Source organism: Nesoenas mayeri, assembly GCF_963082525.1.
Source record: "Nesoenas mayeri genome assembly, chromosome: 1".
In the NCBI taxonomy this organism is placed as follows: Eukaryota; Metazoa; Chordata; class Aves; order Columbiformes; family Columbidae; genus Nesoenas; species Nesoenas mayeri.
In genome coordinates this window covers 88,365,727-88,381,002 of record NC_137541.1, presented here as the reverse complement: position 1 = coordinate 88,381,002, position 15,276 = coordinate 88,365,727, and the positions used below count along the sequence as shown (strand labels likewise).

At 37.3% G+C, this 15,276-nt stretch overlaps 1 protein-coding gene across 1 annotated transcript in view; it reads right to left on the bottom strand.

The window, feature by feature from the left end:
• The window catches only part of SPAG17 (sperm associated antigen 17), a gene marked incomplete at both ends in the record, with an annotated part of 111,743 nt that overhangs the window by 46,561 nt on the left and 49,906 nt on the right, over nt 1-15,276 (bottom strand). Inside the window, 7 exons of the mRNA XM_080349735.1 lie at nt 2,158-2,271; nt 4,252-4,380; nt 4,952-5,063; nt 6,230-6,463; nt 7,443-7,594; nt 9,209-9,393; nt 14,437-14,591. Coding sequence (XP_080205861.1) covers nt 2,158-2,271; nt 4,252-4,380; nt 4,952-5,063; nt 6,230-6,463; nt 7,443-7,594; nt 9,209-9,393; nt 14,437-14,591 — 1,081 coding nt within the window. The remainder of the gene's footprint in view (nt 1-2,157; nt 2,272-4,251; nt 4,381-4,951; nt 5,064-6,229; nt 6,464-7,442; nt 7,595-9,208; nt 9,394-14,436; nt 14,592-15,276) is intronic.

Sequence of the window (15,276 nt, the reverse complement as noted above, 5' to 3'; positions counted from 1 at the left end):
AACAAGTAGGATAGCCAAAAATGAAGGAGTCTGAGGCAACTGTCCAATAAAATCATTAGTGAATGTAATCGATCTTATCAGATGAGTATAAATAGCCATGTGAACACCGCAAACTGGGTATAAGCAAGTTCTTGTACACAGTGAGGGGAGCTATCCTTCCCAGCCACCCACTGTGTGAGGTGGAGCATGCTCAGTTTCAGATGACAGTACTTTCTGTGTGCTGAATTTAGGAATAGACGCTGTTACAGGCTCTTGACCCCTAAGCAAATTTCACCTGCCTCTTTAGAATCATAGAATAGTTTGTGTTGGAAAGGACTATCAAAGGCCATCTAGTCCAACCCCGTGCAATGGCTTTTCAGGTTTCCCTGAAAAATGAAAACACAATGTCTGGGGGTAACAAAAAAAGACTGGATTGTTGAGACTGAGGGAAAGACTCTTTAGAAGTCCTGAGAGAGATGCAAAATTCCAGGGGACTGTCAGATTAAGGAAGGTTTCTTTCCTCCTGCACACACATACAGATCTCTAGGACTTGGAATTGTACTCTCATGATTTAAACAAGGCACAAAGAGCAAGTGCAAAGCTTCTATAACATCCAGAGGCAAAAGCCCTGCAGGTGCTTGCTCAAGCAGTGCCAGATTCACAAAGCAATGAGAAGTGTACTTCTAAGTCTGGTTATAAGGTGGTCTGAAATTAGATTTTAGTCACGCTAGAGAAAACAAATAATAACTCAAAACTTAAACACATACTAACATTGAATGAAGAAATAAAGAAGATGCATAAAGCTGGCAACAGCCTGAGGCCTTTAGTCATCTTAGCTTCCCTAAAAGTAAGGGGGAAGAGATAAAATGAGAAAAACAATACGAAAAAAAGAGAATTAGAGAGGTTCCAGAAAATTATTTCAGCAATGCAGGGGAAATAAATAATTTGCACCGAATTTAACCAATTAGTGGAGAGATACTGTGGATTACACGACATGACCTCATCTGGCTGTTCCTACTCCAGCGGGGAAATGGGACTAGATGATCTTTCGAGGTGCCTTCCAATCCCTAGCTTTCTGTGATTCTGTGATACCATTCTACATAAGGGATGGATGGCATATGAGAATAGTCTAAGAAAATATGAGAATAGTCCAAGACAGAATAAACACCCACAAGGGGAATTAGCCATAAGCGAGTGATTGTAGAAAAACTGCAAAGAATGCCAGTCAACAGTGCTGCACTAAAGCATAACATGGCAAGGATTATTCTAATGTAGAATAGGATGCTTATGGTACATGTAAAAAAACCTGAGCATCACAGCTGACATATCTCCCTTTTATACCCAAATAAAGTTTACACAGTCCACTACATTGTGAATGGTCTCTTGGCCCAAGTTTTAAAGGTATTGTTTTAGTAATTCATTTGTAAAATGTATTTGAACAATTGAAACTGAGTACAGGGTTGAATGGTTTCTCACACTCCACACAAAGAAGCATTCAATTAAATGTTTTTATATTTTAAGAGCTGAAAAATGCTGGGAGTATTTTCTGATCAGAGGAGGGTTTCACTTTTATCTGTATGATGGTTTTGATGACCTTTCAAACATAATGGAAACAAAAAGTTCTTCATAAAAGCAGATGCTATTTTCACTGTGGTTTTGTGAAGCAATTGCTTCCAGTTGCTGAATGTGTTTATTGGAAGGCTGAGAGAAATCCCTCGTTATGTCTGCACAACTGTAACCTACAGTCCAACTCCTAACGTAAAATGAAAGTTCCATAATCACCTACATAAGTTTACAAAAATATTATTTCTTGGAAAACCAAGAAGACTCCTCAGCAAATCACATTTTCTTTGGCTCAAATTAATCAGCTGATTTTGCCAGGATACTTAATAACACTACTTGCAAGTTTCTCCCTGCACTGCTCTGTTTTCGCAGTAAGTAGAAAAGCATGGAGATCTCCCTCCATTTAGAAATTTGAATTATAGAATATCCTTGGCAATGTAATCTCATCTCGAGCCTAGCTGAAAGTTCCCCAACATGTAGTAACAGCTGCTGAGAAAGGGAGAATTGCATGCAACAAATTATTGTGTTAGGGAGTGTATAAAAAAAGAAAAAAAAAAAAAAGAAAATAATTACCCCTATGGTTCTCAAATATCCTCTTCTATTTGCTTACTTTACCTGCTGTCTTCCCTGTAGGTCCATAATAGCTTAGGGACAGCTGGATTCCATTTTCTAAGGTGGCTGAAAAAGATCCAAACTTGCTCACAGCTTTCTTTTGATTTTTCAATTTTCCTTTAAAAAAGATGAGAATTAATTTTAAAGATAGCAACACATGCAGAACCACCTGAGCTGAAAACCAATGACTGGTGTGAACAGCAGCACCTCAGTGTTGATGCCCAAACTGTAAAATAGATTAATATAGGATGGGGAAAATTTTATTCTGCTCCTAGGGTATTGAAAATAACAGTCAGTTTTGTGTAATATAGCTGTGGTTTTTCGTCTACAAATTGTATCCTTATTACCTAGGTGTGTAAAAATAGGTTTAATCGTAACAACCAGTGAAAAGTCTGTGAATTTGAACAGCAAAAGAACCTAGTTCTCTTTCCCTACCTGGCTGACAAGAATGCTAAACTGCTCATTTGTATCACGTGTCCTATGCAGTAATAAAAGTCACTGTCTCTCGAGGTATTGTCACAGGGACTGTACCTTGAAAAGAAACTAAAATAAAGGAGAAAAAGTTGAGAAATTAGATCCAAAGATATGTCTGGCATTTGTGAAAGTGGATCAGGAGACAAGCTCACTTAGAGCTGCAGGACAAGATGCTACGTGATGAGTAAGTCATTCTTGAAAACCACATGAACTATGCAAGGTAACAGCCTGAAGACAGTGACACTGGATCCTACTTTGCCTCTAGTTCGACTCCTGCTGCCTTAAAGAAACTGTCTGCTGGTAAGAAGAAATTCTTGGGATTTCCAATATGAGGAACAGTTCTTTAAAACTGTGAAGAGTAGCAGAGAAGACTACAAAAGAAGGTTAAGGCAGACACCCAACACCTAGCTGTCTCCCAGTTCTTTCATCAAGGCACACATTTTGAGACCTTGTCTGCTCGTCTGCTCCCATTTACTGTCTGTTATTGCAATGTTCATTTGTGACTACTGCCTAAAGGATGCTGTTGCGCCATTTTGACTGCATTAAAAACCTACCTAGCCACTGCCAAGTATCAATGTGGATCGATTCTTCTGCCTAGAAAGGCAGCTATTCCTGTTTACACAGGAGGAAAGCCTCTCACTCGTGTCAAGTGAATACAGCTTGCCTCAGATCCTACCAGACTGGTGACGGAAAGTACCATTTGGCAGTCCCCAGAATGATACAGGACTACTTTCAGAAGGGCAGACAAGAAACAACTCACCTGTGACAGGGATGACATTATCCACTCAGACAACCTACAATTACATCACTGGTGGCAGCTGAAGCCATGGAGAGGACCACAAGCAGAATGCTTTCTGACACTGATGAAGATTAATAGAGCTAACACACCTACCAAAGTTACACTTTTCCAACACTCTTCAGTTCAGTTAGAGCTTTTGGCAAATATATATACAATATAGTGTCCAACTATATGTGCCAAAAGCACATATAGTGCTTTTGGCAAACATATACATAAATTATTACGGACTGGCTTTGTTCTTGGAAATACTCTCACCTGAGTTCAGAAAAGATTTGGATGAAATGCTTTCTGAGTGTTAGCAACATGTCAGCCAGCAGTAGAAGCTGCTGAACTGCATAAAAATCTGTTTCCACAGCAAAGGTCCTGAGGAGGCACTAATGCTATGGTCATCTAATCCACAAAAGGAGGTCTAGTTGAAAGGGGGAAATCCTCCCTTTCAAGGGCAGACATTTATTCTGGTCCCAATGGACCAGTTTGTACCTTCTTAGGTTTTCCCAGGCCACATTAAGATCTGAAGGAGTCCTCCACTAAATAAGAACATGCTACTCTTAGCGAATGGGGATTCTTTTCATTGATTTCCTTGCTTTGGAAAAGAGACTGGTTTGCACCTGTTGACATGTACTGTGCTTCTACATCTTGGTAAGATCTCTCTACATGGTACTTAAGTTGACCAGCTGGATTTTTACTCTGTTTACAGAAAATTGATCTTATTTACCCTCTGCCATTAGTAGGGATTTATTTTCTGTTAGTTGATAAGTTCTGCATTCCATTACTAAATATGTCAAACTGTTAATTCTTTATATCTGTGATGTCAATCCACTAACCTGATCTAATTTGCTGTTCTTCATTAACTTCTTGCACTTCGATTTCTTTTAAGTTTTTCTTGGGGTCTGTGATATGAATGAAGAAATTGTGGTTGTCTTTTATCACTTTCACCTTTACAAAAGTTGGACCTGCAAAGCAATGGAATACTATTATTGCTCCTACCAGGCTTCAGAACTGCCCCACACCGAAGGAAACCCTGCATCTGCAACTATAAAGCATGCAAAAAAGCAAATTGCTCAGAAGTGGACTGAATTGCTTAGTAGTAGACCAAAAAGACAAAATTAAGGTTAGCCGAGTTTAGACTAATTAGTCAAAAACTTCCTGACAATTAGATCTGAGAGGCTGCAGAATAACCTGTTGCTTAGATATATTGCATTTGACTGGACAAATCATTGGAACATGCATTCTTGGAATATCATGCATTGGTTGCCATTGAACAGATAAATGTGAACTGATTTATCTATTTTAAATTGTCTGGCACTTTATTTATCTACCAATTGTTAACACACTACAGGAAAGTGTAAACATTAGTCATGATAGAGGCTAACATGGAATTACATACTCTCACATTATGTTTACTCTCACAATGTCTTTAACTAGATTTCTACTACTGAGACAAGAAAAACATTTATGGATTTAGAAACTACGCCATCAGTTAGTAACTGAGTCAAAGAAAAGCACAAAGAATTCAAGAATCACCTTTTACAAAATCTATCTTCTCTACTTGAATCTGTCCTCCATCAGATGGGAAAAGATATTGATTGGTTCCTGATACGTGAATGAGATCCTCCCCTGTATTGTAGCCAAGAAACTGGAAAAACAAGTTTTAGATTATGCATAAATCATAAAGGCAGAAGCCACAAAAGAGGCAACTGAAGGACAAATACTCAGGATCCTACTGTTCTAGTCAACATTTCTGCTTACATATTTAACTAATGTAATAACAACTTTAGCAAACACACAGAATATTATCCTCCTATCCAAATATTTTCTCAGTTACTAACTGAAGTAACTTGTTACACATGAGTGCAGAATTTGGTCCTCCAGTGCCATGGAGCCACCATGGAACTTGAAGAATAGCAAGTAGACTGTTGGCTTAACATACAATGGGAAGAAAATAAAAATACTGGCCAAGTACAAAGAGAAAAAGTAAAGTGTCATGCAATTGGATAAAGGGCAGACGAAGATTCACGTTCCCGCCCTGTAGATTTTGGAATTCAGACACCCTAAATCTGATTCTTAGATTGCTGTGCCTGCCAAGGAGCCACAAACTGGCAATAACTATGTGAGTGTACTCAAATAAGTTCAGACTGAAATGTTACATTTCTTTGAGTTTGAAGTCTGTACTATTGCAAGTTTAGACTAAAATATATTGACCTACACAACTTTTGGAAGCAAGGCTTAGACTCTGAAAATATAAAGCAGTGCAAACTGCCTAAAAACTCTTCGGACACAACTAGTGAAGAGTTCTCTTCGTTAGAAATATCCCTCTGTTAGTATAACAGGCAGAATACCTTGTATTAGAGCACTCCAAGAACATGAATTTTGAAATAGGAAATGGAAGAAACAGTGAACTCCTTTTACTTGATTTCCAATGAGGACAGCCAGAACTTCAACTAGGCCTAGTAGTCCCCAAATACAGGAATTTATGTCTCCCTTTTCTATTCTCTCCCATGAAAATCACATTTTTAGACAAAATTCATCCCATAAATATGTTTTCCGTGGGCACAAACCCATGATCAATTTATCTTTGTGTTCATGTCATATACACTAAAAACCACCAAAGTTGATTAAGCTGCTTCTCAAAACTTTTAGGAGGGGATCTGCTGTTAAAACAATGGAGGTAAACAAGACCTAGTTATGCTTATTTTGCTCCAAACTACAATTTCGCAATAGAAAATAGCTTTGCTGTAATCCTGACTCAATATACAGATAGTTAGCACTTTCCAAAAGTGGTGCAATAATATGACTCCTTACCTTATAAACTTTCTCAGAATGTGCTTCTGGGATGCTGGGGTCCTCCTTAAGTCCAGGGGCTTTTTCTGGCTCATCTTTAAACTTCTCTTTGGGAGATTTCTCATTGGAACCTTTACTTTCTTCATGTACTATTTCCTGTCCTTTCTTTGTACCTCCTGATTTTTCTTTTTTGCCTTTTGTTTCGCTCTTAAGTTGTTCTTCCTCTAGTAGTCGGTCCTGTTCCTTCTTCCAAGCCTGCATTAAATGTAGGAATTCAAATGACTGTTGTTCTCTTTGTATTACAAGATATTTCATATGTGCATGCTGAAAACAGTACAAGTAAACAAACTCAAAGGAACCAATGTTCTAAGTTACTTTAAGTCACTCATGTTTTTCAAACGTCTACAGTTTTACAATATTACACACTATATTTTGCATAAAATTACTGACTCATTCAGTCCACAGGATCAATTATTCTTGACCACAGGAGATGTATCAGATGATTAATTGTATGTTATGCATTTAGTCATGAAAGAAATATTTTGTTGTGCACTTTTCCACAATGTTTATCACCAAATCAGAATGCATCACTGGTATTAGTTTATTCCAAAAATGCAACCATGAGGTAAAATGATTATATTCTTTTACAGAACGAGGAATGAGGTATCAGTGTAACAGATAGTGCCAATGCTAAGACTTATGTCTTACGTGTGCTTAACTCCTACCTCAGCCAGAAACCTACTGTATGAACCTAGGCAAGTCCATTCATCTGTAGTGCACAACCATGCTCTAGTTCTATAAACAGGATTCTCTGTCATAAGGGAACTCTGAGGTACCATATTTGCATTCCTTAATTTCAAAGAGATGTAGATAGTGAAAGTAAGAGCTGGGTAAACAACTACTACCATGAATCTAGATCTTATGTTTTCATAGCTTTATAACCAGAAAACTTCAATGAGAATTAGGATATTAACCATAAATCTCATTATCTAATACTGCAATTATGATTTGTCTTTAGAATGTCTAGTCTAACTCTAAACAGTCTTTCCTTAAGAAAATAACATAACTGTTTCAATAAGGAATAAATTAAACAAGAAATAAAGTATACAAAAAAATAGCCAAGAGCAGAAAAACCAAGAGAATTGAGTCAAGTCAGTGTAAGAATAAAGGCTTACCTTCCTGGTAAAGCAGTGTTATTTAGTCCATTTCAGAAACATATATAGTTTTGCCTCACCTTTAGAGAATCTTCTCTGATAAAAGGACTTCTTTCATTGTTGGACTGAGATTCTGCAATATTCTCTATTACACTCTCAAGTCCTGATATCTTGCCTTTGAGAAATGAAAGGGGGATAAATGAACTTATGAATAGAAGAAAATGTAATAATACTCAAAAATGGAAAAATAAAAATAAAATAAGTGCAAGTAAATAAAAATATATTTGTAAATAGTAAAAGTATAAAAGTAGAATAAAGAAAATGTTAAATATTTTTAGAGATAAAATACAAAGACTGTTCAGGTTAGAAGAAACTTATCTGACAAATATTATTACTTGATAGTCATAACTGGGGACCAAATATGCTAAACAATATATCAACACATTGAAAGACTGACTCTCTGCTTCTTGCTATTGAAGGATTTTCTCCTGAACCAGGTTTGTTTGTTCGTTTTTATACATCTGAGCAATGCTGAACAAACAATAAGCAGTATTTATTATTTTTGCTACTAACACTGTAGCTGAATTAAGATACAGTGCTTTAACCAGCTCAACAAATGCCAGAACAAGCTAAATACCAGAATCACAGATATTACAGCCTTTCAAGTCCAAAAGGTGTATAAATGCTGTCTGCACCTTCAAACCTTCACTAAAGAAACACCATATCCCCTGTTTACTATTATGGCTTTATAGCATCTATGATTCATGAAAAGGGTATCATCTCTTTGGCTTTATATCATGCTTGGATACCCGATATTTACTTGCTAGAAAAGATAAATTAAAGTACACTATCAGAAACTTGTAGTTAAATTACTTTGTATTGAAAAGTAAAAATTGCACTATGGGTTACAGCAGTGCCAGTGAAATTGAAATAACCTAAAAACACTGTTGTCCATCTGCATGTCCCAGACAGAAGTGTTTATCTTCTTTCAGTAAGTGAACTTCTCTATGAATCATATCTGCCATGAGGCATCAGATGGGCAAGACTCAATCTGTCTCCTGTGACAGCTATATAGGTACAAACTATGATTTATAAGTCATAACTATAATTTCCATTTCCATACTATAATCAGATGTGTTAGTTGGGTTTAGTGAGGAATAACATTCCTATTTTTGTGAATTCCAATTGCTAGTATTATAAGGTTTCAAAGTGCATTGTCAAAGAAGGTGAACAAAGCAAAGGCTAAATATCAACAAAACACTGTTCATAACATTTAAATACACAAATAGACATTTTGGATGAAAGTTCTCTTTTGTCAAAAGGGATTTTTAGATTTTGCTGCCTGCTTAACAGCTACTGTATGAACTGTTCAACTACAATTTTCATTATCCAAAATGTTGCTTGTAATTAAAGTTTGCTCTGCAGTCTAGTCAACTCCAGTTTCCAGTCTTAGCTTCTAGCCCACAGCTTCTGACTTCCAGCTTTTATCCTTCCCATTTAAAAAGGAATTGCTTTGAACTATGTTGCCAGCTTTAACTACTGGTCATCTTTTTGTATATGTAATAATCTAAAAAGAGATTAATATTTGTATGTAATCCTTAAAGTAATTCCATTAAATAAACACAGCTATTGTAAATGTAAATTGTCACTAAAGGTCTCAGTTTTCAGAACAGAGGATGATGCAGAATATTTAAATATGTATATTTAATTAATTTTATGTCTATACAGATCACAATATAAGGTTATCCTACAAAAAAATACATGCAATTCTGCTCTGAACAACTTTGGGTCTCAGAACTCAACATGGAAAATGAATTTTCAAGATTAAAACAAAAAGGTAACACACTTCTGGCTTTCTTAGGGGAGCCATTTTTTTTGCCAGCTGATGCAGACAATTCAGAAGGTCCTTCTGCCATGGCCTTTTCCAGTTTAAGAGACTCTGTTTCCTTAGCCATCTTCTCTTCTTGGTATTTGACTTCTTCCTCTTTCACCCAGTCTTCAATTGAGTTGGCCACCAGCTCAAGATAGTTCCTAAAAAGCATAACATTCCTCTATTTACCATAATACAGTTTTCACTAATATAATTTCAGCTCAAACAAGATCACTTGGCTTCTCAGTTTCTTATACAAATATTATTCTATAACCTTTGAGAGAAGGTTTGCATTTGACAGAGTTTAGCTTAGTTTTTAGAGGAGCTAGTACTTTTGCCTGGCTGGTATTTGCTGAAGATATCTTACGCTTGGGATTTTAGTCCTCCTTTCTGCACAGATATTAGAAACTTGTATTCCAAGGAATGCCTGCCCTCAAAGAAAATCCAGAAAGTCAGAAAACATAGAGACATTCAGTTTAAGAAGGCTGAGACTAATTGTCCTCCTTTTACCACAAGGATAACTTATTTTATTAGTTGCTCTTGATTTATATTGTCTTTTAGAGTACACTTCATTTGTTTGTTCAGCAACTTAGGAAGTGTTATTCTATTTTATTTCTAGCTCTTCTTTATCAGTGTGACAAGAAAGATGCTTGGAAATTGTCATCCAAATCCAGATTAGAGAATCGGTGCACTGTAGCGTGATATAAATTAAGAATATTCACAATTAACAGCTGAAGTAAGCCCCAAATGACAAACTGATGCGGAATTTGCAGCTAGTATAGGTAGTTGCATGGAGAACCTGTTGATCATATACTCAGTAGGGACAAGGTGACTTTGCTTGTATCTGAAGAAAAGTATACAAGCTATAAAAACAAAGGTGTTGAAAACAAAAGGCAAAACTAGGTTGGAACCTAGATTTGCCAGTACTGGAATAGCTTGAAGATGAATATATGTTATAAATAAAAAAGAGATTATTTGTGTGGAACATATTTTAGGGCAATGAAACAGTCATTCAAAGTCAAAAATACACTTTCTATTAATATGCATTCTGATGTCACTACTGCCAATGTCTGACTCAGAATCATTTCTCAGAAAGGATTATTCTTTTCCAGTAACTTGTATAATGTGTTTACTATGAAACAGTAAACAAATGTCATTAAGATTAACTTTGCATAAAAGAATAGTTTTGATAATGTCTGAATTCATGTAGCTTCCTGACACAATGGCCACTTACCCTAACCAGAGTTAAAATGTTTTATACACATGTATTACTGCAGGCACATGTGCCCATACCTTTGGATCCCCTTAGCCAGTAGCATCCATTGGATTTCACACACAGCTTCCTGCTGCTACCCTTTGAACAGCACAGTTCCTGATTTTTTTGATATTCTACATGAACTATGGGACCTGATATCCATAGAGAAGAAGGAATGGTAACTGGGACTTCCAATAGTAAAAACTGCTGCAACGTAAGAAAGTTAATTTCCCCTTTGCACAAGAATTTGCTGTAACAGGACCCACTGGAACCAACTGATAAAGAGGTATCAGAAGTATATTCCAGATAGCAACATAGAAAAACCCTACAAAGTGGGTCTGTGGTCTGTAAGATGTTACAATAAAGCAGGAAGCAGTAAAACACAGGTAGAGAACTCCTAACAGAGAGACAGACAAGTACAGTGTCTGTTGTGTATTTGTAACTCTCCTGTGGTGAAAGTATGGCTCTTAAATACAAAAAAAATTAGAATGATAGTAATTTTAATAAAGGGAAGATCAAGAAATTGTTACTAAACTCACCAGGAGCCAGTTATTTCATACAAAGGTAAAAACTAGTAATACTACTGCTTAATTAATAAGTAGGGTTTGTGCCTGTTTCTGGCAACTCAGCAGGATCTGAAAGCTTATGCAGGCAACAGCTTCAAGCACTCAAGGTATTTAAAGACTGTCTTCCATAGAAGTGTTATGTTGCTTGGAAACATACACTAGCAAATATTTATGATACTTTGTCTGGAAATCAAAATTATCTTTAGCAAAAAGGTTGAACAGGATCAAAAAAGGTGCTGATTATTTTACAGAAAAAAGACAGGTATAGATGCCATACAACAGAAACAAATAAGAGTCCCATAGCTCTTCAAAGATATAAGTAGCTTACGTAGCAGTGACATCTTTCTGTGAAACAAGAGCAAAGCCAAACCTTCTTGTTAGCTTTCATTCCAGTTTCTTTAGGAACTCCTTGCTGCTTTGAAACAGAATCCAGTGAAGTGGCCCTGAACAAAGATGGCATGCCCCAAGCAGAAGCTACATTTAATGTCTAAGCTTTGTTTTCAGTGTATATGAAAGAGTTAAACAGAGGAAGCATATAGCTATTCCATTCTCAAGGGAATGGTAATGCACCTACCAGAGAATACGCAAATTAGCTTAAGGAGAAAAGCCAGAGAGTGGTAGTCAATGGTGCGGAGGCTAGTTGGAGGCCAGTATCTAGTGGAGTGCCTCAGGGGTCAGTACTGGGGCCAGTATTATTCAATATATTCATTAACAATTTAGACGAGGGAATAGAGTGTACTATCAGTAAGTTTGCTGATGACACTAAGCTGGGAGGAGTGGCTGACACGCCAGAAGGCTGTGCTGCCATCCAGTGGGACCTGGACAGGCTGGAGAGTTGGGCGGGGAATAACCTAATGAAATTTAACAAGGGAAAATGTAGAGTCCTGCATCTGGGCAGGAACAACCCCAGGTTCCAGTATAGGTTGGGAAATTACATATTAGAGAGCAGTGTAGGGAAAAGGGACCTGGGGGTCCTGGTGGACATCAGGATGACCATGAGCCAGCACTGTGCCCTTGTGGCCAGGAACGCCAATGGCATCCTGGGGTGTATTACAAGGGGGGTGGTTAGTAGATCGAGAGAGGTTCTCCTTCCCCTCTACTCCGCCCTGGTGAGACCACATCTGGAATATTGTGTCCAGTTCTGGGCCCCTCAGTTCCAGAAGGACAGGGAACTGCTGGAGAGGGTCCAGCGTAGGGCAACGAAGATGATTAAGGGAGTGGAGCATCTCCCTTATGAGGAAAGGCTGAGGGAGCTGGGTCTCTTTAGCTTGGAGGAGATTGAGGGGTGACCTTATTAATGTTTATAAATATATAAAAGGTGAGTGCCATGAGGATGGAGCCAGGCTCTTCTCGGTGGCAAACAATTATAGGACAAGGGGTAATGGGATCAAGCTGGAACACAAGAGGTTCCACTTAAATTTGAGAAAAAACTTCTTCTCAGTAAGGGTGACAGAGCACTGGAACAGGCTGCCCAGGGAGGTTGTGGAGTCTCCTACTCTGGAGACATTCAAGACCCACCTGGACATGTTCCTGTGCGACCTCACCTAGGCATTCCTGCTCCAGCAGGGGGATTGGACTAGATGATCTTTTGAGGTCCCTTCCAATCCCAAACATACTGTGATGCTGTGATTATTTGGATGAAAAATTAGCAACATTTGATTTGCAGCTATCCATGCCCTTTCAAGGTGACCAGCCAAATTGTTCTAGGACTCCATACATGAAGAGCTGTTGTTTCAAGGAGAAATGCTTTCTGAGGAGGTCTGGTTCCTCACTAGCTGCTCCTACAGACAACACAATATGCCATTGAGATGAAGTGTTACTCAGTGTATGTAACCACTCAGTGACATGTTAGATGTACTACGGTATGTGATCTGGTCTCCAGTGTCTGTTCCAAAAGAGTATGGGTCTCCTATGGGTCTCACGTTAGCCCTGTGCAGACATCTCAGATACACTACGCAGCTAAACTGGCATCAGGTGTTTACATTTAGCAACCTCAATCAAGCCCTTAATATCCGGTGCCCAAAGAAGAGTAAGAATAGTTGGCAAAGTAAAGAGCTCTGGGCTCCAATAGACTTTCATGTAACTGACTTTTAGACCACTGACCCTCTGCCTTGGTCTATCTGAATGCAAGACCCAGGTTTACTTGAGCATACCATCTTTTACTGTCTTTTGGGGAAGATTTCAGCTGTTATATACACGCAAAAAACCTGATTGACCAGACATTCAGTGGATTTGTCCAACAACCACAAAACAGCCAGAATTTTCTCCTAGAAACTTTGTGTTCCTTCTGGTCTGTTCTGGCTCTGGTCCCAGTCACTGCTAACCACAACAGCCTTTTTTCATGGCAAATAATTCCAGTCAAGTGCCTGGAAAGCCGAGATGGACTCACACAGAGTTCCCTGACTGAGGACAAAGATATGAAATACAATACAAAGTATGTCTTCAGGAAGGCACACTTTGCCTATTTAGCATTCAAACCTGTTCAAATATATAGTTACCAACAGAAGCTACTATTAAAAGAGTCCCATATTCTGTTAAATGAGGCACTGCACTTAGAAAGGGATGCCTGTGGACAAATTGGATCGGGGGTGGGTTGTCCATTGGATAATTTGCTTGAAATTCTATTTGGTAAATCAAATCTAATTAATCCACAGAGCACCAGAGTGACATGGTACAATACAGCTCTGCTGTTTCTCCATGGCATTGTAGCTTCTTTACATATCAGTACATGGGCACATATTCTATATCCAGTCAATTATTTGGAATAGCAGTTGGATAAACATCATCATTTGTATCTCTGTTTCAGTGCAAAAATATATACCAAAAAGAATAGGTCCACTGAAAAAACCTCTAATAGTGGACACATCAACCAGCTGCATACCTCTAACTGGTAAGCAGATAGTGACAAGGAATTACGAAGAATATGGTACTCTGTGAAAAAAAAAATTCTAATATTTATAAAGAGCTTCTAGATTTTCTCAAAAAAATTTATCAGTGACACACCCAATTTATGCATACATAGTTGAAAAACCTGATAATTATATTCTTAGACAGAATTTTCTTTTTAACCTTATCTGAAGTGTCCTCAACACAATTTTCTTGATGTGGATATCCCTAATATGAATTTGTACGTATGTGTGCATTATCTATATTTTTATAAGTAGTGATAAAGAGTCACAGTTACTGCATGTGCCTCACTTGGAAAAGCTTTGTCTCAACACTGTTCTCTTGACACAGCACCGTTTTAAATGTGTGTGACTTGTTTTCTCATAAATGTGTTACATCATGGAATCTTTTTATTTCAAAGCTTTGCCCCAAGCATAGCCATGCAAGCTTTAATCAAAAACAACTGTGAATGAGACATGAAAGATGAAATCAATTACCTGAATCCCACATTAGAATGCAATGCAATATCCCAGGTCTCTTGGCACAAATGATACTGATTCATAGGATTGTGAAAAACAATTAGCAAAGAGTTATCTTGGGTATTATAAAAGGAATCAATACATCTATATTCTTGGGATGCAGTATGAAGAACCTGAAAAGGGAAGAAATAAAGGTATGTCCTCTCGCAGAGAGTAGCATATGTACAGATGCTTCACAGTACAGCTTTTAGCAAAATGTGCTTCAGATCTTCACTCTCCTACAAGATGTATGCAAAGTATTTGGATTCTAGCAGTCTGAAGTGTCCAGGTAGGTGGAAATTGAAACTCCACCCCTACTCATCTTGAGAAGAGGCAGTTTGGCTAAATAATATACAAATAAATTTAAATATTAAATACATACTTATACAAATTTAAATAATAAAGTATTTAAAGAAATAAATAATAAAAGCAGAACTATCATACAGCAGTTAAAAAGAAAACAAATCTACTTTTTCCTAGCTGAGTTAAGTTTACTTGGTATTCAATTTGCTAAAATATGACCTACACATCTCTGAGATATACACTATTCTAAATTATTCCACTCTGTTCTGTACTGTCCCATCATTTAAAATGTTTACATTGTCTGCAGGCTGATTTTTATTTTATACTTACAGCTAGAAGAAAGCCTTTTAAACTATTATTTTTACTGAACTATGCAACTGAAATAAAACTGAAATAATTCCATATAAACAAATATTCTCTTTAAACATTAAAACCTGAATACCAGCTGGTGTAAAAATTATGTTCTGATGTGGCATATACTATAAGGAAATATTCTTACAAAATGTTATTTTCTGT